Source organism: Aotus nancymaae, unplaced genomic scaffold, assembly GCF_030222135.1.
Source record: "Aotus nancymaae isolate 86718 unplaced genomic scaffold, 86718_ANA_hifiasm-v0.15.2.pri h1tg000003l, whole genome shotgun sequence".
Classification (NCBI taxonomy): Eukaryota; Metazoa; Chordata; class Mammalia; order Primates; family Aotidae; genus Aotus; species Aotus nancymaae.
In genome coordinates this window covers 21,389,152-21,414,493 of record NW_026988414.1, presented here as the reverse complement: position 1 = coordinate 21,414,493, position 25,342 = coordinate 21,389,152, and the positions used below count along the sequence as shown (strand labels likewise).

Genomic DNA, 25,342 nt, shown 5'->3' with positions numbered 1-25,342 from the left:
CTTTGGTTTAAAATATTAAAAAATTATAATAATTTCTCTGCATTCCATTTAGACCTTGCTTTCCATAAAATGAAGCATATATCCATCCTGAAAAACTTCTATAAAACAAAATAATGTAACATTGGTTTATTCTAACTTCTTATTTAGGGCTAAGCTGTTGCCACAAAGCGCTTGAAATGCCTATATGCTAGTAAAATACAGAAAGTTATATATTAAAGATTCATAATCATCTTAATTTTTTTTCCAGTCATTACCTATAGAATTTAGCCATTTCTGTTTTTCAATAATTAATTTGTTCATTGCCCCTGCTTCTGAATAGTGGGTTAGTCACAAGGGCTGACCCTGTCAGTGATGAAAGCCACAGACTATTTGCTAATTAGTCTCTTACCTCCAGAAAGTGATTGATTCACAACCCTAGGCAGATGAATTAACTCATCAAGAGATGAGTTAATTATGAAAATGTTAAAAGGATTATCATGATTCTTCGTTAGTGATAATAGTAAATTTCAGTTTCCATGCCTTATTGAACTTGGCAGATTTTGGAATCAATTATCTATTTTGTTTGTTTATGTATTGATGGACCCTGTAAGTGACAAAAGCCCTGGACCATTTGCTAACTAATCTCTTACCTCCAGAAAGCCATTCTCAATCTTAGGCGGTTCACCACAAGATACCGGGTGACAAGTGGGTATGGGGCTACTCCACTGCCCTGTGGCTTCACAGGTGCTCTTCTTTTCCCCTTTGATGTAGAATCCCTTGTTGCAGCTGTAAGCCACCATGGCTCCAAAACTGTAGTTTGATCCACTTGCATAGCCATTCATGATGCTTGGTGGCTCTCCACACCGCACGGGGATGCACTGGATGGACATGGGGGAAGGGTTCCACTGCCCACCTCTCATACATTCAATCTTTGCTGAGGTATTCAGTATGAAGCCTTCTGTACATTTAAAGCTCACAACTGAGCCAGCTGCAAATTTTGATTTGCTCACAGATTCCAAGATGCTGTAGGAAACCGATGGAGGTTTTTCACAGAAATGAGCTATACAACGGGGCATGTCTTGACCCTCTGGGGGAACCCATTTGCCCTGGGCATTGCAGAGGAGCTGGGAATTGTCTGCTAGGCTGTAACCATCAGAGCAGTAGTAGAATGCAATGTCTCCAAAGAGCCGATGGGCTGTCTCTGGAGAGGCGTGGTCCACATTGGGTGGCTCATCACAGGAGACAGCCAAGCACTGCTGGTCACTGCCACTCCACTTGCCGTTGGCCAGGCATTCAATGGTGTTAGGACCAGCAAGAGTATAGCTATGAGATTGGGAAGAAAGAAAGAATAACTAAGCATAACATTTGAGAAAAAGTGTGTCTTCTTATTCTATTTTTTCCATCTTTCCCACTATGACTTTATATTTATCTTTAAAATAATATTTACTCTTTGAATATTAAGCTGATTGATTAAATGACTTTTAATCAAGATATGTCAATACATTGTGATAGTAAGATTAATGTTTGTTCAGAAACAAACACTAATTTTATTTTTTTAAATCTTTCCAACAATGACTAAAATAATTTTGACTCTTAAAATATTGAGCTTATTGATCAAATGACTTTCATTTGAGATATGTCAATACATTGTGATATTAACATTTGTTCAGAAAGGGAAATGGATTTAAGATTTTTGCCATTTAAGGAACTCTAATAATTGACATACATTTGAAAAAATAAAACTGAGGAGTAAGTTATACAGTGCTGTTTGACTCAATTTAAAATTGGAATTCCATCTGCCTTTAAATTGTTTTAGTTTGTTGATTTTAGCACTTGTCTTAATTGTTGGTTCTTAAGCTACAGCTTACAATGCCATATTTAGCCTACATATAACTCATTGTTATGTACTGACATCTAGAGAACTTTAAAACAGTGATTATAATTTCAGTTACCAATGTCTCCTAAACCTTTGCCTCATGTGGTTAGAGTTAAAAGGTGTCTTCTGTATATGGCTCTGCTATTCAATCAGTATGAATAAATTTTTCTAAGTAATTCCCAGTCTTTCCTTATGCACAAGGTGTTTGCCCATATATAATGATAGATTGATGACATACTAAAATCTAAAATTACTCTCAAGTGCTCTGTCAATGAGATAGAACAAAAGATTAGAATGTGCAGTATTAGAATAATTATATTTGAGTCATGCTCATTTTCATTATTGCTCTCTTATTGAACAGAAAATTGACAGAGTTTTGAAAGAATCTGTAACATCTGATTAGTCTGTCATTTGATACTAATGAAGATAAGGGAACTAAAATAATCGAGTATCTAATTTAATCCTGCTTAGACATACTGATTTCTTCATTGTAAGAAAATAAAGTGAATGGTGGTTCAGACAGGCTTAGAAACTTGCCTGAAGTCACACAGCTGTAAGCAGCAGAGCTGGGATCGGAATTTGGTTGATCAGATTCCAACACCTACACCTTTTCCACAACACTGCTCTGTGTCTCTCTCTCTCTGTTTTGTAAGTGAAACAGGTTAGATCATACTTTTTGGGTGTCCTGGGCAAACTGTATTGTAGTATCACTAATACAAATTATTTGACCCACCCATTAGCAAAGATTGAGTCATTAGTTACCAAATATTTATCCTGAGATCTCTTTTAGTTTTATAAAGGATCAGCTACTATAGAGAGGTTGGAATTCCTTCATCCTAACTGGCAATATTCATGAAATCTATAGGAGACAGAGAGATCAGGAAGAAAAAATAATAGTGTGTCAACAGAGCTATATGCATCCACCTTACCTATGTTCTTACATCATGCTACAGATGGAAGTGGCCTCAAAATGAATACTTAAAGACATTCCCAATAGTTGAGTGCATCTCCAGTTAGGGCCAGCTGCATTTCATTGCTTTAGATAGGCTCAGTTCTTTGTATGAAGTTCTGAACTTAGCTTGTAGATGGCTTCTATCTTAGAGAATTCAGGAAGACAATATACTAAGAGCATAATTATTAAAAAATCTATCCTGGTCTGAGTACCTACATTCTACAATTATTATGTATGAGGTGCTTTCGGTAGCAGTTCCCTTTATTGAGGCTTCTCATGTTTTATAGCACAATTTGCATCATGTGCACACTTTGAACCATGCATCATCATTTTCATGGATTCCTTGATGTTGCTAGCATATTTCACTGTCTGAAGTTCACAGACATGGCCTTAGCCATTCCTGATTTATAAGGGTCCATTGTGCCATCTATAAAATTCTTCCTTTATTTCACGGGATCGGCTGCTTTGAGGGAGAAGTATCTGCCTCTAGGACCTTTCTGACTCCTCGAAGTCTCTTGAAAACACAAGCATTTGTGTTTTATAATTTGGCAGCATTTTGTTAGGCCTCTGACCCCTGAGCTTCTGGAAAATCTCCACCAACTACTTCTCCCTAATGGAAAATCACAGCAAAGCTGTTCTATGATTTAATGGAAGATTACCAGTAAATACGTAATATTTGAATAAATGAATCTAACGTATGAATTTTTGACACTACCCATAATTTCTTTGGACCTACAATAGTTTTTGATCTAACCTAAGATCTTGACTTTTCTTTATGACTCTCAGTTAATATTTACCTCTTCATTAAATAATTCTTAAGAGCCCTGCTATGGTCCAGAGTTACTTCCTTAGTGCACAGGTGCAAAGCCAAATATGAATTTACTTGTTTACATTTCTGTTGTTCTCTTCGGCCCATCAACTACCTGGTGTATTGTAGGTCCCTTCACATCTGCAGTAGTTGCTTAAAGGAGGAGTGACTATTCTACCTGAAGAATGGGAAGGGGAGGAAAGGCCTCACAAATAAAATGGCTCTTAAGGGGAGTCATGAGGGAACAGAAGCGGAATCATTCCAGACAGAAAAGTAGCATTAGCCAATGGGGGTGTGATACAGCCAGGGAACATACTGGGAATTTACAAATAATTAGAATGGCACACAAGCCTTTGGAAAAGGGAGTGGTAAAAACTAGGATCTTGTGTATTTTTTTGACAGGGTTACTGTCTTGTTTGATGGATGAAGAGGTGGCAGGAATAGATAAACTTTGTCACATCATAAGAAATACATATTTTATCTTTGTCCCCAGTACCTGACACTGAGGTCCTAATGCCTTCATAATTTCCTGAGTGATAGGTATACCAGTGCTTTAGATAACTAGATAAATTATCTCATGAAAATGAGGATAGGAGTTTATTAAAAATAAGTATCTTCTAAAATAGATCAGTTAGTCTTTTAAGATGCTAAAGGCCAGGCATGGTGGCTCATGCCTGTAATCCCAGAACCTTGGGAGGCCAAGGCAGGTGGATCACCTGAGGTCAGGAGTTTGAGACCAGCCTGGCCAATATTGTAAAACCCCATCTCTACTAAAAAATACAAAAATTAGCCAAACATGGTGGCAGGCACCTGTAATACTGTTGTAACAGCTACTTGGGAGGCTGAGCCAGCAAAATTGCTTGAACCCAGGAGGTGGAGGTTGTAGTGAGCCAAGATCACACCATTCTACTCCAGCCTGGGCAACAGAGTGAGGCTCTGTCTCAAAAGAAAAGAAAGAAAAGTAAAAAAAAAAAAAAAAAGAAGGGTATAGTTTACAAATAACAAAAAAGGAGAAATTAATTGTTAGATATGGTGAAGATAGCACGATAACTGGTCTCTGATAAAACTGCTGCACTATTTCATGATGTTAGAAGTCTGAAAGTGTGTTAAAATTTACAGAGGACATATTTTACCCACTTATTTTATTAAAGAATCACTTAGAAAAAGAAAGTTTTGGGCAAAGAATGAGATATGCTCTTTAAATGTTGCCTACAAAAGGAGGAAAAATTGGAACTGGCATAAATATAAAAGGATGGAGTACTTAATAAAATTCTGATAACATTTGGTATTCTCATTCAAGAGGCATTGGGGACACTCTTGCAGACATTTACTAAAAACCATGCCATACATATTATAAAACAAATTGCTTTAGTCTACACTCCCATGGAAAAAGAGCCCATCAATATCACAGTGATGCTTTAGAAGAACACATCTTAGGATAAACTGGCTGGAACAAATTTGCATTTTTCTGGAATCATAACAAAAAATCCATTGAAAGTGGGCAGAATACTTTTCAGATGCAATTTGCAGTGATTTGATTGACACACTGGATGGAAGCTTACTAATGAGCATGTGCCTGGAGAGCTTTATTAGAGAGCTCCCAAATGCATTATTAGCTCTTCTGTTTTAGCAGAAGTCTTAAAAGGGCAGCCTACTAGATATTTAAACAGCTGCAATTCAATGAGAACAATAGGAAGTATAAATCTGCATCAGTAATTATGTTTTCAATAATAATAATCAAAGATTTATGTCTGAACATATCTAATAATTACATTTAGAAGTTTATATTTGAGGAGAATCAAAAGGGAAAATTTAATTAGGATTTTAGGGTGGTAATGACCCTTTCTTCCCTCTGAGTTTCTCGCCATGGACTATAAACATGAGCATGAAAAGGAAAATGAGGAACAAATGAGCACTTATGTATTTGAGCAAACAGCTGAACACCCCCTATGTTTGAGGGTTTGGATAAAAGGTTTAAAAAAGATAAATGTTTAGATAAATGGTGAATTTGGAAGGCCAAGTTTAGAGAAGGACACAGAAATGAGACTTCTTGCTTCTTTCCCTGCATTCATTACATCACTTAGGTCTCCTAAAGTCTCTGCCTTTTTGTCCTAAACTTGAGAGTGGATCTTGCCCTTATAATTCAAGGAAAGGTCCATGAAAAGCACAAACTGGTATAGGAGGAAAATAGTTAGATGCAAAAGTGTGTGCATGTACACACAGTAAGCATGTGGCTTTTATAAGGCCCAGGAGGCTTACATTGTGTGCAGTGCAATGGTCTGTGCTAGGCAGTCCCAAGGGAGGAGACAGAGTTAAGAGGGACTGGAGAAGGAAATAAACTTTAATACCCTAATAAGGCCAACAGCATCTTGGGAAGTGGAAGAAGACAGTAAGACAGGTTACATTTCAGAAAGGCCATGATTTGAACACAGTGATGCTATCCTTGAATGAAACAAGACACAGAGCATGCAGACCTATGCCAATCAATTTCTTGGGGGAAAGAAATAGAAAATAAGTAAATAGTGATAAGATGAGTGCTGACTTCTTGTTCTGCCATACGATAGTCTGGAAACCTTCCCTCTATAACACTTGATGAATTATAAATTATTTTAGACGCATAGCTGAGGTGACAAGAAAGAAAATTTCCACGTGCCAGAAATGAAGAGGAAATTACAAACAGAAAAGTAAACTTGTGAATGAATGCTATGGTTACCCCTGGATTAGACAAGGAAGGGAAGTAGAGAGGATAGAAAACATGCTTTGGAGCTAAAATAGAGAGCAATAGCAAAGTCTGTACCTCACGTGGATTTAGAATTTACATCATTTACTTTGTATGGAAAACCTTCAAATTGATAAATTAATGTAAAATTAGGTTCTTGGCTGGTGATAGTCCTGGGACACCTGGTAGAAAAAACCATCTACATACTCAGAACATAAGGGGTTGCCATAGATAAAACAAACCCTGTTTACTATACACAATCTGAAATTATAACACATACAAACATGTTTTTCATCACAAATTTGTGAGCAGACAGAACAAACTGCAAGGTTAGAGCACCAATAAATGAGATAATAGAAAAAAGTTCTAAAATATAAAAAGTTGTATGAAATAAATATGCTGAAATAATTAAGGACAAAAGACAGACTCAAAATCCTATTAAAAGTGACTATGAAACAAGAAATGTTTGAAAAATAAATAGAAATTCTGGAAATAAAAATGTAGAACATAAAAATTAAAAACAATTAATGGATATATTCAAAAACAGACTACAGACAGTAGAAGAAAAATTAGTGAACTGGAAGAGATATATGAGGAAATTATCTAAATGTAATAACAGGTTTTGAAAGGAATGAAAATGTGACAGATTAACATGAAAAATAGAGTGAACAGGCCCAACATATATCTAATAAGACATCCAGAAAGAGATAGAAAGTGAGAAACAGAAAATATTTTCAGTGAAAATGACTGAGAATATTCTAAATTGATGAAAGATATAAATTCTCAGATGAAGAAGTACAATGACTCCCAAACAAGATGAATGACAATAAATACACCATAGTCATCTCATAGCAAAACACTAAAACAACAAAGACAAGTTTTCAAAAAAGTAACCAAAGAGGAAAATGTATTACTTATACAGAAACAAGAATTTGACCAGAGTTTCTCAGTCTCAGCACTATTGACATGGTGGACCAGACAATTCTTAGTTGTGGAGAACTGTTCTGTGCATTGTAGGACATTTAGCATTATTTCTGGGTTCTATCAGATGCTAGTAGTATCTTTCCCCCAATTGTGAGAACCAAAAATATCTCCAGACATTGCCAAATATCCTTGGAAGGCAATATTGTCCTTGATGTAGGATCACTGAATTAGACTCATAATGGAATTCTCAATAGCAACATTAGAATCATAAGGCAATGGAATAATAGCTTCAAAATATTTATGGAAAAAATTTGTCAGTGTAGATTTGTATACGCAGCTAAACTACAATTCGAGAGCAAGGGCAAAATACTATTAGTTTCTGACAAAGACTGTAATTCATGACTCTTGCTGGAAAAGATGCAAAGAACATCTTCAGGAAATAGAAACATTAAACCCAAATGGAAGGGGTGTGATGCAAGAAGAAATGGGGGTGAAAAAATTAATAGACATGTAATAAATATAAATAAGTAGTGACTATTTAAAAATGACTGATTTGAACAGCTGTAAGATAAAAGGGGAGTAAAATGTAGATGGTGCTAAGACATCGAAGATGGGAGTGCTGGTAGAAGTTAATACTTTCCAAAGTTTTCAAGTTGTTCAGGAAGAAGGCGGAAATATTAAGTATAATCTTGAGGTTTGGAAAAATGTCCTAAACCTGACAAAAAAAAAAAACCCTAAAGGTCTCTAAAGGAAACAACTGATAAATATGGCTATATTAAAAAAATTCTCTCCAGCCTGGGTAACAAGAGCGAAACTACGTCTCAAAAAAAAAAAAAAAAAAAAAAAAAAAAAAAATTCTGTGACTGAAGATACCATAGAGTGGAAAAGAAAGCCACAGATAAGCAGAAGGTCTTTGCAACTCATGTAATAAAAAAAGGGATTGGTTTCCTGAAAATATAAGTCAATATGAAAAACAAAATGGGAAAGAGACACAATTCATCCATAGAATAAGAAATATGCACTCTCAAGAACACTTTGGAGGGTTGTACTCCCAGTTAAACTACAATTCGAGGAGTGTTTATAGTCTTACAGAAATTTTTGGAATGGGACAACCTTAAACAATGATGAAATTGGAAAGAAGAATCAACTGTGACAAACACCAATCTAGGCATATGTGGAGCTAGGGAAGCTCTCACACATTACTTTTTAGAGTGCTAACTGGTATATGGTCACTTCTGGGAGCATTTGGTACTATCTTGCAAAGTTAAATAATGTGCATCTTCCATAACTGGACAATTCCCATTCTTCATGTCTAGGTCAGAGATGTTCTTTTATATGTGTGCCAGGAAACCTATGCAAGAATATTTACTTCAGCACTTGTGTTCAAACAAAGTATAAATAAGTTAACCCTCTACTGGTAAGGAAAAGGGTAATTTAGAGATAGCTCATTCTTATAAGAAAATATTATATATCACTGAAAATAAATTCAGTTGATTTACATGTATCAAGAGGGATAAATGTAAAAGAAGACAAGGTTAAGTGAAAAAGCTTCAAAAGGATGCTTAGAATATGAAGCAATATAGACCAAAATTAAAATACATCAATCAACAGGATGTTTATTGGGGAATATGTATTTAGTAAAGACAAATATGCACACTTGCTACTTTGAGGAGCATAGGAGAGTGATAAGAATGGCTTCTAATTATATCTGTAATACTGTATTTCTTTTATAAGCAGAGATCTAAGATAATGATGGCAAAAATTTAACATGCACTTTTATCTCAGCAGTGGATACACGGAGAATTCTAAATAGAATTTTCTTTCATTTTTTACATTTCTTTCTTTTGTTTGTTCTAGATGGAGTTTCGCTATTGTTGCCTAGGCTGGAGTGCAATGGCATGATCTCAGCTTACTACAATCTCTGCCTCCCAAGTTCAAGCAATTCTCCTGCCTCAGCCTCCCAGGTAGCTGGGATTACAGACATGAGCCACCATGCCCAGCTAATTTTTTCTTTCTAGGATAGATGGGGTTTCCAGGCTGGCCAATATGTTGAAACCCTGTCTCTACTAAAAATACAAAAATTAGCTGGGTGTGGTGGCAGGTGCCTGTAGTCCCAGCTACTTGGGAGGCTGAGGCATAAGAATCACTTGCACCTGAGAGGTGAAGATTCAGTGAGCCAAGATCGTACCAAGGCACTCCAGCTTGGGCAATGTGATAGAGCAGGAGTCTGTCTCAAAAAAAAAAAAAAGTTACAAATTTTGAAAAAAGTATAATATAAAGATTTTTTTTCACTGCATTGCCCAATGTCCACTATTGAGGGTCTACTTTGATATACTGCTCAACTTCCAGGAAAACATTTCCACAGGAGAATATGCTCCCCCTCTGTTGGCAGGAAATAAAAGCACAAGGCTCTCTTTGGCTTTGGCTGCCAGGAAATTAAATTTCGTGTCCAATGGAGCCCATCTCCTCAGTCGGGAGCATCCACTTCCCTGGCTCTCAATGATCCTTTCCTTTGCAGGCTCTACTTACCCTTCTTTGCAAGTGTAAGTGACGGTGTTCCTGAAAGTGAAGTTATTCCCTGTAAGGACGGCATCTTTGATGGCAGGTGGCTCTCCACAGAAGACGAGGTGACAGGCAGGTGGCGCTCTGTCCCAGCTGCCAGAAGCCGTGCATTCAATGATGGAAGGGCCCTGTAAGCTACAGGAAAGAATCATGTTACTCTCAGAGGCTATGATTTGCTGCTATAGAGATAAAACAGGAAGAACTCAGAAGAAAATAAGGGACATTTGAGGAATTTTAGTACATAAAATAGCATCTCTTCATATTAGATTGCTTTATATAAAAACAAGAGAAATCTAAACAAGCTATATACCATTTAAAACATGAAAGGGTGAAAACAATATAAAAACAGTAATCACTTGGTGCAAAGTAAAATATTGAATCTGCTTATGGGCAGTGGTGTAAGGCACTCCAGACCTGTGAAGAGCAGATTACTTGGATGAGAAGGGGTTCATTAGACTGGTTAGAATCCAACAGGAAGAAAGACACTCACTTAAGTAGCCAGGAAATCAGGGCAACTGAAGTCAAAGGGAACTGTCCAGGCCATGAGCCTGGGCACTTGAACTATGCTGCCCCTGACTCTGACCTCTGGTCTTCCTTTGACTTAAACCTCACATCCCTGTGCCATGGCTTATCTGCCCTTCTTCTCAACCTGATTCTGATAGCCTGCTTTAATTCACTCCACTTTCTGTTCACTTGATCTGTTCCACTTCAGATCCTGTTGATCATGTTTCTAATCACAACCTGACTTTCTCCACTGTCCCTTCTGTTTCAGTATGTGCACACACACACACACACAGAGTTAATCTCTTACAGTATTAAGAGCCTAGCTCCTTATATTGACATGCTTTTTCATAACATCCCATGCAATGCTGAATATAAGCTTGGTAAGCTGTTTATAGAGAATTCCATCACAAAAGCATTTATCAGGCATTCTGTTTATGCTTCACAAACAATTTTTGCTTTCATATTTGAAGTCTGAATGCTCATAGCAATTGAACTAGGACTCCCAGAGTCATAGCCAGATTGAATATTTCCTTGGGCGTTTACTGTAAGCTAGGCCTCAGGAAGCATACAGCTTTGAGAATGTCCTCATATTTATAAATTTGATTTTAGAGTCAGCCAGTCAAAAACCTACTGAGTAAAGAATACAGGCACGGTGGCTCATGCCTGTAATACCAGCACTTTGAGAGGCTGAGGCAGGTGGATTGCTTGAGCTCAAGAGTTCGAGACCAGTCTGGGCAGCATGGCAAAACCCCCATCTCTACAAAATACAAAAATTAGCTGGGCATAATGATGCACATTTGTAGTCTCTGCACTCGGGAGGCTGAAGTAGGGAGATTGCTTGAGTCTGGGAGGTGGAGACTGCAGTGAGTTGAGATCACACCACTGCACTCTAGCCTGAGTGACACAGACCATGTCTCAAAAAAATTAAAATAAAATAAGGAACGAGTATTGTGGAAAGTTTAGTTGGTGTCTGCAGACATTACCTGTATCCTGTATCACATGAATATGATGCAGTAGAAAGATAGGTAAGCCCACTCAAAACATATTTTCCATTATTTATGTTTTCTGGACTAGAACACTTCACCGGTTCACACACAGGAGGGGAATGACTCCAAGAACCATTAGCAAGGCAGGATGATTCTTTATCACCAGTCAGAGTATATCCTTTATTACACCTAAAGAAGACAGAGGAAATAACAGGATATAATTTGCTTTATTTTGCATACTTTTATCTGTGCCAAAAACCTCTAAAAATATTAAGAGTTTATACATATTGGAAAAGTTGATTTTTTTCCTACTGTAATAATGCTTTTAAATTATTTTTTTTTCAAGATTGAATACCGTACATCTTCCCCACAGGGATATTGGATAGATTTAAGAATTTGGCATGCCTTCAGTTTGTGTCATGGGTTAGTAACTACAAACAGGGAATCCTTGGCTTGAGAGTGGTGTGGTCTATTCTAAGTTTCTGAGACATCTAGAGTATTCATTAGCTAGGAGCATCCACTCTCAGGGTGCCCAAGGGGGTGCTGAAGGTAATAACAGGTTATTGGTCAGTGGATTTAAGGATTCTAGATATAATTACCATTAAATTATTGGATTAAGATTTGTTCACACTATATATCATTCAATTAATTACATAATAATTCAAAGACATCCTCTGGAATTACTTTCCCACCCCCTTCCTTCCAGTATTATATCACTACCAGCATGCCATCAACATCTTCTACAATATAGTTTTAATCTTACAGACTTACCTATATGTCACTTTGCTGCCAAAGGTAAATTCTAACTCCTCAATGCAACCATTTTCTGGAATAGCTGGTTTATTACAGGAAACAGCTTAACGAAGGAAAAATAAACACATGGCTTTTTTGAGACTGTGTGTGCAAAAATCTGAAATCTCAAGGAGTAGCTCCAGATCTTTTTTTGTTTCTTTGTTTTTGGTTTTTTTTTTTTTTGGTGTGTGTGTCAGGGGGGTCATGTTTAAACATGAGCCTATTAGCTCAGTTCAAATACAAAGAACACTGATAGAACACTTTATACGTCTACACCTTACCTTTCTAGGATTGTCAAACATAATAAACATGGTAAATTTACTAAACATACCTTTACAATATGGAAATAGATGATTCCATTCTCCAGACTCCAAACATGTGATTTTGGTTACTCCCATCAACTGGTATCCTTCCTGACATGAAAATGTGACTTCGGCACCTACTGTATATATCTCACCAGAGGAGTGGCCATTTTCTGGATTTCCTGGAGCCTTACATTTTATAGGTTCTGGAAACAAACAATTTTGGTGGAATAATAAGTGGCTTTCATACAACCATGCAACATCTCACAGCAAAAGAATTCCACTATAGTTAAGAGACCTGTTAAAATTGCAAGAGAAAAACCTCTTGAAGGGCCCAGAGACACATTGGACATTAGACCAGAACATACATTTAATAAGCATTTAAACAATAATATTTTGAAACAGCAATGCCTAACAAGATACATAATTTTTCTAGCCCCAAAGGTAGGCATTCATTGGGGTAGTGATGTTGCTGGAGCATGGCTTAGAAGGGCTTTGGCCTCTTTCATCTGTTCCCTCTTCATACCCACTTTTTCAGAGCAGTTGAGTTGGTGTCAAGCTGACGGAAAGGCTGTATAAAGCAGATTGAGGAATATTTCCAGCCTCCCTTTCCAAACAGAGTGTGGGCTTTGGGCTCTCCCTATCTACAAATTCAAGGTCAGTCACTACTTCTATAATAGGAAGAAGAAAAGGCTAAAGAAAGGTTTGGGGCAGCGTTGAGCAAGAAAAGTGAATATGATACTTTAATTCTCAAAAGAGGAGGATATATTGCATCACTCTTTTCTTTTCCTTTGGAGACAGAGTTTCACTCTTGTTGCCCAGGCTGGAGTACAATGGCGCAATCTCAGCTCACCACAACCTCTGCCTCTTGGGTCAAGGGATTCAGCCTGCCTCAGCCTCCCAAGTAGCTGGGATTACAGGCATGTGCCATCATGCCTGGCTAATTTTGTATTTTTAGTAGAGATGGGGTTTCTCTATGTTGGTCAGGCTGATCTTGAACTCCCAACCTCAGGGAATCCGCCCACCTCAGCCTCCCAAAGTGCTGGGATTACAGGCTTGAGCCACAATGCCCAGCCACATCAATCTTTTCAAAGGTCATTTGGGCTATGTAAGTTAAGGAGCTTAAATAAATTCTTAAAGTAAATGCAATTATGAGCTGATTTTGAGGAAAATAGTCAGAGGTAAACATAAAGCTATATGTCCAAAGATGTTCATTAAGCTATTTTCCATAGTGAATATCACCTAATATTAACATAAGGAGAAAAAGTACTTCGGGAATATCCATAAAATGAATTATAAAACAGGAATTAAAATCCTGCTCTCAAACTATTTTACGACATCAAAAAATGTGCCTTATATAATATTACATGAAATAACTAAAATAAGGAACTGTTTATATGGTGTGTTTATATAGATATCTAATTGTTTTCTGGGAGTTACTCCTCACAACAAATGAAGAAATACAACAATCGGTTGGGAAATGATCTACTACTATTATCAAAGCTACTTCAAAATACTGTAATGCAAGATTTCTTGGGGAGGCAGATGTCTACTTTTTTTCAATGATATAATTTTGCGTAACCAAGGCAGAGGATAGATATTGATAGTGAAGATGTGAAAAAGCATCTTCCTTGCTCTGATTGAGGCAGAGAGGTCACCTATTATATTTCTATATCCACTGTATTATTCTTGTACTACGTAGACCTTTCAACATTCTGGCAGTATAGTTGGCTCTCAGTTTGGCTTTTCAGAAATTGGGAAGTTGAGGGAGGCACAATGCTACTTTAAAGCACTTTTAGTTGTTACTGATGTGTCCTTTATAAGATCTTCATCTTTCTTGTCTACCTACTTGTATGCCCTTTGAAGTTGAAACTATTATCTTACTTAAAAATAACATACACTTAAAATATGTACTAAAAAAAAGAATGGAATTAGGAACTTCTGGTTATACATATATTAGTTACCTGCACAATTTTTCCCATCTCCTGTGTATGGTGGGATACATGAACATATGTAGGATCCATCTATATTCAGGCAAGAAGCATGCTCACTACAATCTGATCCAACTGCACACTCGTCGACATCTAAATGAAGACAGTTTATAAATATTAAAGTTGATTCCTTTTCCTTACGTATCCAACATTTGTTTTTACTTTTAAATCATTACATATCATGTAATGTACAACACTTCATATATTTGTATAAAATTTAAATATAACAGTCATAATCACATTGCAGATGTACAACAAAAGCTATTATTTTCTTAGTTTATGGGTGGGCAAGTATAAGACAGGGATATATAAATATACTCTTAATATGGAGCCTAATAAAAATGTAAAACATATCTGGCACCTCTACATACAGCTGCTTTGTCACTATGGCTTGGTCAGAGCTTACTGGGATGAGATAAAGTTAACAAAGGAATGCCTCAAGAACCTCAGGAATTTGGGGTGATTGTCTTCTACAGAACTAGAATAAACTCATATAGTAATTGTCAACATTGATCTCACCAAGGCAGGATGGTGAAATGCCATTCCAGCTCCCATTATCTGTACAGAACATCCTTGAATCACCCAACAGATAGTAGCCACTGTTGCACTGGTAGGTTACTGTGCTGCCAGCAAGAAAGTCATCGGCCGAATGGAAGCCGTTCTCCAAAGGAGGTGGCACCCCACAGCTAATGCCTGTAAGGTGACAGGGAAGAAGACAACGGCACTAAGAGCAAAATACCCAAAGGACGCTATTTATATCAAACTAGCAGTTCAGTTAAGCATGACTTTTTGACTGCATGCAAACATCAGACTGAGGGTGTCCTAGGGATAGCAGCAGCCTGAACCCTCAGCATCTAGCACATTGCGTGGCTCATACTAGGCAAGCAATTCATTTATTCAAAAAACATTTACTAACTAGGTGCTGATAAAGTTTGGATATTTGTCCCTGCCCAAATCTCACGTTGAAATGTGATGCCCAGTGTTGGAGTTTGGGTCTTGTGGGAGGTGTTTGGGTCATAGGGGCAGATCCCTCATGGCTTGGTGCTGACCTTGCAATATGAGTGAGTTCCCATGAGATCTGGTTGTTTAAAGTGTGTGTAGCACCTCTTCCTCCACTGTCTCTCTTGCTCCAACTCCCATCATGTGACGTGGCTATTCGTGATGGCTTCTACCATGAGTAAAAGCTCCTTGAGACCTCCCCTAGAAGTGAGCAGGTGCCGGCACCATGCTTCCTGTACATCTGGCAGAACTGTGAGCCAATTAAATCTCTTTTCTTTATAAATTATCTAGTCTCAGGTATTTCCTTATAGCAATGTAAAATGGCCTAACATGTAGACACTGTTCTATGTGCTGGAGTTACAGCAGTGAGCCAAACAAACAAATCCCTGCCTTATGGAGTTAATTATCTAGTGGGGCAGATAGGCAAAAAAAGAAAAACAGGTGAATATATCAGGTGGTAACAGGTGCTTATCTAAAATAGCAGTCTTGCCTCCACCCAACCCTCTCACTTTTTTTGTTTTTTTGTTTTGTTTTTAGATAGGGTTTGGCTTTGTTGCCTAAGCTGGAGTGCAGTGGTACAATCTCAACTCACTGCAACCTCTGCCTCCTGGGCTCAGCAATCCTTCCACTTCAGCCTCCTGAGTAGCTGGAATTACCAGCACACACTACCACACCTGGGTAATTTTTGTAATGAGACAGGGTTTCATCATGCTGCCCAGGCTGGTCTTGAACTCCTGGGCTCAAGTGATCCACCCACTGTGGCCTCCCAAAATGCTTGGATTACAGGTGTGAGCCACCATGCCTGGCCACACTTTGTATTTTCCTAGCCCCTTTTATTTTTCCTCATAGTTCTCACTTCTAGCCCTTACCTTTATTATTTACTATAAATAAATATTATATTTATTTATTTATATTTCCGTCTCTCCTATTAGAATGTAAACTACATAAGAACAGAGGCTTTTTCCCCCCAACTGCTGCATCTCCAGGACCTAGATCAGTGCCTAGCACACAATAGGCGCTTTAAAAGTCACTGAATAAACAAATGAACGGATGCACTCAACTGAAGCTATCTCCTCCTGTTTTCCCACCCAGCAATGACCCATCTCTCTCTGGGCTTCCACTGACAGGGTGTGTCTTTCCATCACTTTCAGTTCCTTGTGTCACCTTAGATGCATCCACAAATGGTCCCTTTGGATCCTAATCACCCATTTCCTTCATTATGCCCAGCACAGTTCATTAAACAAAGAGGGTTCAATGAATATTTGGTATATTTGCTACTGTGAAGCATTCAGCCTTTGTCTAGCATTCCTGAAAAGAGTTATGTTTTCAATATTTTTCAAAAGTCACTGAAATAGCTTTAAGAAAGGCAGCTCACGTTCACAGTGAGGAAGTGGTTGTGTCCACTGTCCTTGATTCAGACAGTACTGCACAGGGTTCCCGACCAGCTGGAAGCCTGGATCACAGAACAGACTGATTTTGGAGCCTGGCTTTAAATCTGCTGATGTAGTTCTCAGATGAGGTACTGACCCCCCTAAGGGTGGGCAATCTGAGGGTAAAGAACACAGGTGCAGAGCTTGTCAGCAACATGGTGGCAGCATCACCAACATCAATAGTTTCAAACTGTATTCCGTATCGGCATTTTAGAACCACCTTACTGATATAAAAACAAATTAACATGTTACCAGACCACTGACAAGCAAAATTAATAATAAAGAAAAAGCATTTGAGACAATAACTCTTCCTCTTTCAAAATATTTTAGGAATGTTAGCAAAATGTTTTTGTAAGTTATCAAAAGCCATAAATTCTAGGACATTCTAAGAAACTCATTTAAATAAATTTTATGATGTAGTTTTAATCATTCAGTGTTAGTGTGCAGATTCCAACATCCATCGTTTTTCTCCCTGTGCTACCTGTTCCTAGACAGCTTCTACAAACTATAGAACCAAAAGAGTACCCCCATCTCAAACGGGCATAGCATGATGGTGAGTATTGAAAAAAATAACCTCCTCTCTTCCCTAATCTTATTTTCCTGATTTTATTTTACTTTCATCCAAATTTCCTCCCTAATTCTATCCTGTCATACAGAATATAATTTAGCATTAAAAAAATAACAAATCCTTTGGATGAAAATAGGATAAATATGAATTACTAGCTACAAAAAGTTGATTGACAGACACATACAATTTGACCAACAGAGAATTCTGAATTGTCTCCTTTTGCTAGACAGCTCCAGAGTAGTCAAGAGATAGTGGAGTCTATGGAAGAAGGAAATTCTCACCAGAACAAAATATGCTCTTAGAATCAATCTTCACTTTCCCCACAATTCCTGACAAGAAATCAGGCCATGCTAACACATTTCCTCTACTGAGTTCCTCTGGGCAGGAGGTAGCCAATGACTTCACCTGAAAGTTTAATAACAATTTAGATAAGTCTTACTTGTTCCATTAAGATGGAGTTATTACACATTAATTTAGTCCTATTGAAAACATTCATAGATATTTTAGAGGTGAGGGGGAAGCAGGTATGGAAGAGAAGCAGGAAAATTCTCTTCCATTTCCCTCTCCCCCAGCTCTATCATTCCCTCTCGCCGCTACATCTTCCACTAGTAGACTCATTGTTGCCTGAAATTTTGAAACCCTACACCTAGAATTCCCTATGCAAAGTCATGTGGTTTGTTAAGGGGTTGTAGAGACTCTCCTCCTTCATTCTATGTCTTTGACCTGTGGCACAGAATTGAGGAAGCTGAGGCTCAGAGAAGTCTGGCCTCTGTAGTAATAAGAGCGAACATTTATTAAGCCCTTATGATGGGCCAAATAATACCACAAATGTATATAGAGTATTTTGTTCAGTCTTGTCAAAACTCTGCTATGTAGTTCCATTTATCTATCTTTTATAGATAAGAAAACTGAAACAGTGAGATGGAATAATGTGTTCAAAATCATCACAGTGAGTTTGGGGTGAAACTGGTATTTGAATCCCAGCTGTTTGACTCCAGGCTGGTTTTAGCCACTAGGTTATCTGCTGCTCTTTATGGATGATCTTGTGCCAGCCTTAAATTTCTGCATCTTTAGTTAGAGGAATTTGAAGCATTATTCTTTATGATTTTCTCCTGCTCTCTTTGGTGATATCCTTAAATTTTATTGGAAATTAATATTTTATAAAATTATAAGATTTTGCAGTGTTTTCCAAAATTTAAGAATAAAACATTATTTTGCAAAATCTTATAAAATATTTTTAATCTATAATTACAAAAATCTTATAATTTTGCAAAATATTTTATTTATATTTATTTAAAATCTTATAATTTTGCAAAATACTAATTTCCAATAAAATTTAAGAATATCACCAAGAAACTAAAAGGATATTCACTGAAAATTACTGTAACTTCTGCCTAACTTCATGTATAACCACAGCATCAAATGATACTGGTGATAAATTCTGATAACCAAGAGCTTACAAGATATGTCATCATTAGGCTGTTCACATTTTTACTAGGTTTGTACCTTTGCATGTCATTACTGTCATACACTGAAAATGGAATTGACCTGCTGTGGAGACAGGACATAGTCCCAGAGGTTGAGCTGGCTTATGGAGCCCACAAAAGACTCAGCTGGGCTGAATCCCTCTCCTTTTTGGTCTTGTTCTTGCCCCAGAACTAATGCACCACCACCTGAAGAGAAAGAGAAAGAAAAGGAGGAAAACTGGCCTGATGGCCTGTTATTCCTAAAATCTCAATTTAATGAAAGCATGACTGATACAAATATATGAAAGAAAATTACTGAAAAGCAAAATTCTATAAAGTCACTGCAGGTTTTATCAATAAGGACAAATTCACTGTTTTATATAGCAACTTAAAAATAGACAGGATTTAGGATATTGATGTATAAACATGTAACTAAAGAACTATATTCTATATATATGTATGTGTATAATATTTTATGTTGACAAATTAGGTAAATGCTACTTTGCTTACTTTCTTGTAGAAAATCACCCTCAATGGAAGTAGCTGCTCTTTACTTTTCTTATTCCTAAAGCTACAATGATATAATTTCTATCACCAAATCCAGAGAACTTTCTAAAGTTGCCAATGGTCTCCTAATTGCCAAATTCAATAGAAATTTCAGTATTGATCTCTGTGACTTCTCTATATCATCTGTTTCTGTTAAGTATTTCATCCTATTCAACTTGCCTTCCTGGGTGTGCTGGACAATCTGTGTCTGCACTGCCAGACCTACCCCCCACCCTTCTTCACCCAGCTTTGTGCCCCAAAGGTTGTCCCCATGAGCTGCATCACCTGGCTTCCTTGTCTTCTGGCTTCTCTTCATTTCTGGCCAACGAAGAGCCAGAATGAGATAAGAAAGTGGAATGAGAGGGAACTTGAATCTCCTGTATCCCTTCCTGCCAGGCAACTAATTACAGGTGGCTTTTTCTTCCATTTCTGGAGAGATTGGGGGATTCTCTCCAGCACTATAGGTTCCTAAATTCTGGCAACGATGCCTAACCCTTGTCACTTCAGGCCCAGTCCTTACAACCATCTGTTGTTGCTAGTCATATGTGTTTTACTGTAATATTTTGGTCTTCTTAACCACACTCACACCTTTGAAAATAGCCCTTCTTTAAACTCACTTTAGTGACCCCTTTTATGGGCTACCTGTCTCCTGCCAGGAGCCTGACTCGTTTGTACTGCACTTGATTTCGATCAGAGCATCTGCTCCTGGTTTTCTTTGAATCTTTCTGCTCATTATCAGTCTCCCTTCTCTTCCTGCCTCTTAGAAATTGTCCCAAGATTCCACCCTATGACTTTCTTCCTTTAACTACTCTTTCTTTCTTTTTTTTTTATTTCAATAGTTTTTGGGGAACAGGTGATTTGGGGTTACATGGATAAGTTCTTCAGTGGTGATTCTGAGATTTTGATGCACCTGTCACCCGAGTGGTGTACACTGTACCCAATGTATAGTCTTTTATCCCTCACCCACTTCTCACCCTTCCCTCAAGTCCCCAAAGTCAACTACTCTTTCAGTTTGATATCACTTGTCGGTAAATCTATGTCCATAGATCCCTCTTTCATGATCTCCCAATCTACATGTTTTTAAATTAATTAATAATTTTAAAGTTAATATATACACAGAAGAAGAATTTTTTAAAAAATTATAAAGTACATTTCTTACCTAGAAATAATTATTTAATCATTTTTTGTATTTCTTTCCAGGATTTTAATTTTATTTTAGTATATGTGTATGTACTTGTGAGGTATTTTAAAACACACAACTCAGCATCACACTATACAGAACGTTTGAATATCACTCACAGTGTTGTGAGACCATCTTGAACATGTTCTCATTTCATGAGTTTTAGTAGCTATGCTATTTTTTTTGTTGTTGTTGTTGAGACAGAGTCTTGCTCTGTCACCCAGGTTAGAGTACAGTCATGTGATCTCAGCTCACTGCAACCTGTCTCCCAGGTTCAGGTGATTCTTGTGCCTCAGCCTCCCAAATAGCTGTGATTACAGGCATGCACCACCACATCCAGCTAATTCTTGTATTTTTAGCAGAGACAGGATTTCCTCTACCCTCATCATCTATGTTGGTCAGGCCAGTCTCCAACTCCTGACCTCAAGTGATTCAGACTCCCACTTCAGACTCCCAAAGTACTGGGATTACAAATATGAGCCTAGGCTATGCTATTTTAACACATGAATGCACAACAACACATAATTGGCTTAATTAATTAATTAATCAGCCCCTTATTACTGGATGCTGGCATTGCTTCTAAGTTTAATACTAAAGTAACACCAAGATAAACATGTTTATTTATCCATCTTTATACATTTGTTCAGATTTTGATCATTTCCATTAGATTGATTTCTGGTAGTTAAACTGATGGTTGCATGCAAAGAATTTCTCTAAGGTTTTGGATTCAAGTTTCTAAATTTCTTCCCAGAAAGACTGTATCACCTACATACTTGCCGGCACTCTATACACAGGTTCGCTATGCTGAATCCTAGCCAATTCCATGGTGTCACTAAAAACAACTTTGCCAATTTGATATAAAGCAGTATCAGACCTGTATCTTTAGCTGTATGTAATTTTGTGACTAGAAATTCAACATAGACCTCATACAAAGTATGTCTAAAACAATATACACAATCTTTTCCCCTCACCAACTTTTTTTCTTAGAATTCTTACCTTAGCTAACAGCCTCTTCAATAAACTTGGTCACTCAAACTGAAGTCAGTCAGTCACTGCCATGCACTCAACTGTTTCCCCCCTGCCCCAAATTCATATATTGAAGCCCTAACTCCCACCATGATGGTATTTAGAGATGGAGCCTTTGGGAGGTGACTGGGTTTAGATGAGGTCATGAGCGTGGGGCCCACATGATAGGACTAGTGCCCATATAAGAAGAGACACCAGAAAGCTTGTTCTCTCTCTCCCTGCCATGTGAAGATACAGTGAGAATGTGGCTGTCTACAAGCCAGGAAGAGGACTCTCACCAAGCAACAACTATACTGGTACCCTGATCTCAGACTTCTATCCTGTAGGACTACAAGAAAATTAATTTCAGCTATTTTTATTTTTGAGGCAGAATTTCACTCTTGTTTTTTGCTGTTGTTGCCCGGGCTGGAGGACGGTGGCACAATCTCAGCTCACTGCCACTCCCACCTCCTGGGTTCAAGCTATTCTCCTCCCTTAGCCACCCGACTAGCTGGGATTACAGGTGCCTGTCACCACACTTGGCTGATTTTTTTTTTTTTTTTCAATAGAGATGGGGTTTCACCATGTTGACCAAGCTGGTCTCGAACTCCTGATCTCAGGTGATCCACTCGCCTAGGCCTTCCAAAGTGCTGAGATTGCAGGTGTGAGTTACCACGCCCAGCCAATTTCGGTTATTTAAGCCACTTAGAGCATGGGATTTTTTTCAGGGTAACCCAAGCAGACTAAGACAGCCATGAAGGGTATCAATTGGAGCTCTGAAATATTTATGGATTCTCAATCATCCTGACCATCCTTACTCCTCTGGCCAGTAAACTATTTCCTTAGGTGATTACTATATGAGTTTCTTGGTTTTGTTTTCCTGTTCCTTCAATTTACTTTTCACTTTTCGATCATTGTTAATATTTTAAAGATAAAAATGCTTCTTTTTTTAACCAGCAAAGAAATATAAGTTCATTATGAAACTATCATAAAAGAATAAAGAAAACAAAAATCACCTGTGATCGTACCACTTAGAGAAGAAATAGCTGGAAACAAGCACACACTAAATTAAATGCACACAAAAAGCCACCGCCCCACCTCACTTGATAAGGCCATTTCCTTTTGAAATACCTTTAATGTCTCTTAATTCATTGAAGGAGAAAGTAAAGTGTGCATTTATTGGGGGACATAAACAGGCTCATTATAGCCCAAGGCTATATTATGTTTTTGCTTTTTTCTCCATCACATCTTCCTTTTCTTCTTCTCCATATACCCTGTACTACTGCTTTAGTGATCATCCAACCATTCCTCCTCACACAAAACCCATTCATGGCTCCCTGCCTCTGCATGCAGAGCTCCTTCTGTCTGAGCTGCCTTTCCCTGTTCTTCTGACTCACCCTTCAAGACAGAAGCTGGTTAAATTCAGCAGACGTTTATGAAGCTAACAATAATGTGCTGTCTACAATACCAGGCACTGGACTTTTGAAATACCTTTAATGTCTCTTAATTCATTGAAGGAGAAACTTACACAGATGAAAAAGCATTTCTTCTTCTAAGAGATGATAATTCTAAGGGAAAATTCATACGCAAATACTTTCCGACGTAGTGTGGTTAGTGCAGCAATGGAGGCATGGAGAGTGAGAGAAGAACTCAAAGAAAAAGCTCAGTGAGAAAGAGCTGGGCTCAGGGAAATCTTTCAGATCTGGATCTTGAGGATTAAGAGTGAATCTCATGCAGAAGGAAGACATGGAGAGTTTCTAGGCAAAGGAGTGGGTAGAATGCAAGAAAGAATTCTATAGCATGATGTGTATGATAGACACTGAAGGTGTCCATCCACATCCCCAGAGGTCCACTCTACCACTCTGAGTGCTGCGGTTTCTAATGGCCCCACACCTGCTCCGTCTGTGGACATGTATCAATAAGCTGATCTAAGTGGAAAGAGTAGAAGGGGCCATGGAAAGGGCACAGCCATAAATCAGAAGAGTTAGCCTCTAGGAATGCAATTGAGAGACTCATTTTAACTCTTCTAGAATTCTGTTTCCTTATTTCTAAAATAGTAGCATAACTACTCTATTAAACTTACATGATCATTGTGACAAAAACATTGAGACAATTTTATAAAAGTATTTGGATAATTAGGCATAAATGGTATCACAAGGAAGTTTTGGTTTGGGCACTGGCTTTCTGTGCAAGTGTATTTTACAAAGAGGCAAAGGATGATAGAACATATTTTAAATTTCTCAAGAGTGATTTCATCAAAATCATCTTATTAGATATTGCTCTAGTACTATAAAATATTACTAGAGCAATATCTAAAATAATATAGACGCTGCTTTTGATTTTCAAAAGCAGCCTCTATATTAATCTCCCAATACTCCCATCTTATGAAAACCTGTCTAATGTTTCTAGTTTGTCTGTTTCTCTTTCCTTTCTCTCCAAATTAATCTACCCAATCCATTTCTTTATAAATCACCCTTGCTCCCTAAATTCATCAAACATCCTGAGCTTCCTTCTCTCCCCTCTCCTCATAGCAAAATGCATGTGTCCTTGACTCTACAGCTTTGTCCTTTGAGTCTTCCATTTCAGGAACCTCAACACTCAGATGTTGCTGTATTGGCTGGATTGATGCTTGGCAAATGCTTAGTGTGTGGATACACATCCAAGGATCTGTCTGCATGTTTCATTCATCTCTTCAGTTATTCTGGGGTTTAAGGAAGAGTGATTTTCTCTTTTATTTTTCACTTGTCCCAAGTTTCCCTCCCAGCAGAAGGATAATAAATGCTTCCTATAGTTCAAATATTAACTCTCAGTGCTGTTCCTGCACTGTAGAGTCCTTTTGTCCTCTGGTTAGAGATCCTTTTGTTACTTAGAAATTTTCACATACACCCTATTACTTCTTTCCGCTCATTCCCAGGACTACCGAAGCTGCCCTTCCTGCCATCTCCCCCAGCCATCTTAAAACCCATCAGTGACTCCCTATTGATTTTAGGGTGAAAACCTCAATCCTTAACACTACACGGCTTTACGTGATTTGGCCATGTCTGCCCTCTCTACCTGCATACCTTGCCTTCCCTCTTTCAGCCTGCATTTCAGATACATCAATCTTTTTCTAGGTCTTTCAACAAGACCCAGTCCCCTTAATTAGTGCTTGATCATCCTTGAGAGTTAGGGACATCTCCCCAAACCTCCATTGACTCCCCATTCTACCTCAGCTCCTCGGTTACAGGCTTTCATGAATGATGTTCTTTCCTCCATAGTGCTTGCCTCATTGTGAAATTACACATTATTCAGTATAATTATGTCATGAACACCTCACTCCCCAACCATAATAAAAGCTTCCGGAGAGCAGGGAACACATGACTTTTGCTCACCATTGGGTTTCCAGTGCCTTGCACAGGTGCCTGGCCCATCTAGCAAGTGCTTAGTACATATTCTTTAAATTCACAAGTAGGTCACTTTTGATTTGATCTGCATGGATCTTCTTAGTATTAAAAGTGAAACAATGCACAGACAATAATTTCTTTCTTTCTTTCTTTCTTTGAGACAGAGTCTCTCACCATCACCTAGGCTGGAGTGCAATGGCGTGATCTCGGCTCACTGCAACCTCCGCCTCCCAGGTTCAAGTGATTCTCCTGCCTCAGCCTCCTGAGTAGCTGGGACTACAGATGCACATCACCACACCCAGCTAATTTTTTTTGTATTTTTAGTAGAGATGCAGTTTCACCATATTGGCCAGGGTGGTCTCAAACTCCT

General features: G+C 38.0%; 1 protein-coding gene across 1 annotated transcript in view; it reads right to left on the bottom strand.

Annotated features, from left to right (window-relative positions):
- The window catches only part of SVEP1 (sushi, von Willebrand factor type A, EGF and pentraxin domain containing 1), a 201,862-nt gene that overhangs the window by 44,346 nt on the left and 132,174 nt on the right, over positions 1-25,342 (bottom strand). The window contains exons 28-37 of the mRNA XM_021672141.2: positions 18,941-19,065; positions 17,674-17,797; positions 16,770-16,940; positions 14,915-15,088; positions 14,369-14,488; positions 12,434-12,610; positions 12,082-12,166; positions 11,308-11,499; positions 9,788-9,955; positions 630-1,302 (exon numbers count right to left, since the gene is read on the bottom strand). Of these exons, the coding sequence (XP_021527816.2) occupies positions 630-1,302; positions 9,788-9,955; positions 11,308-11,499; positions 12,082-12,166; positions 12,434-12,610; positions 14,369-14,488; positions 14,915-15,088; positions 16,770-16,940; positions 17,674-17,797; positions 18,941-19,065 (2,009 nt within the window). The remainder of the gene's footprint in view (positions 1-629; positions 1,303-9,787; positions 9,956-11,307; positions 11,500-12,081; positions 12,167-12,433; positions 12,611-14,368; positions 14,489-14,914; positions 15,089-16,769; positions 16,941-17,673; positions 17,798-18,940; positions 19,066-25,342) is intronic.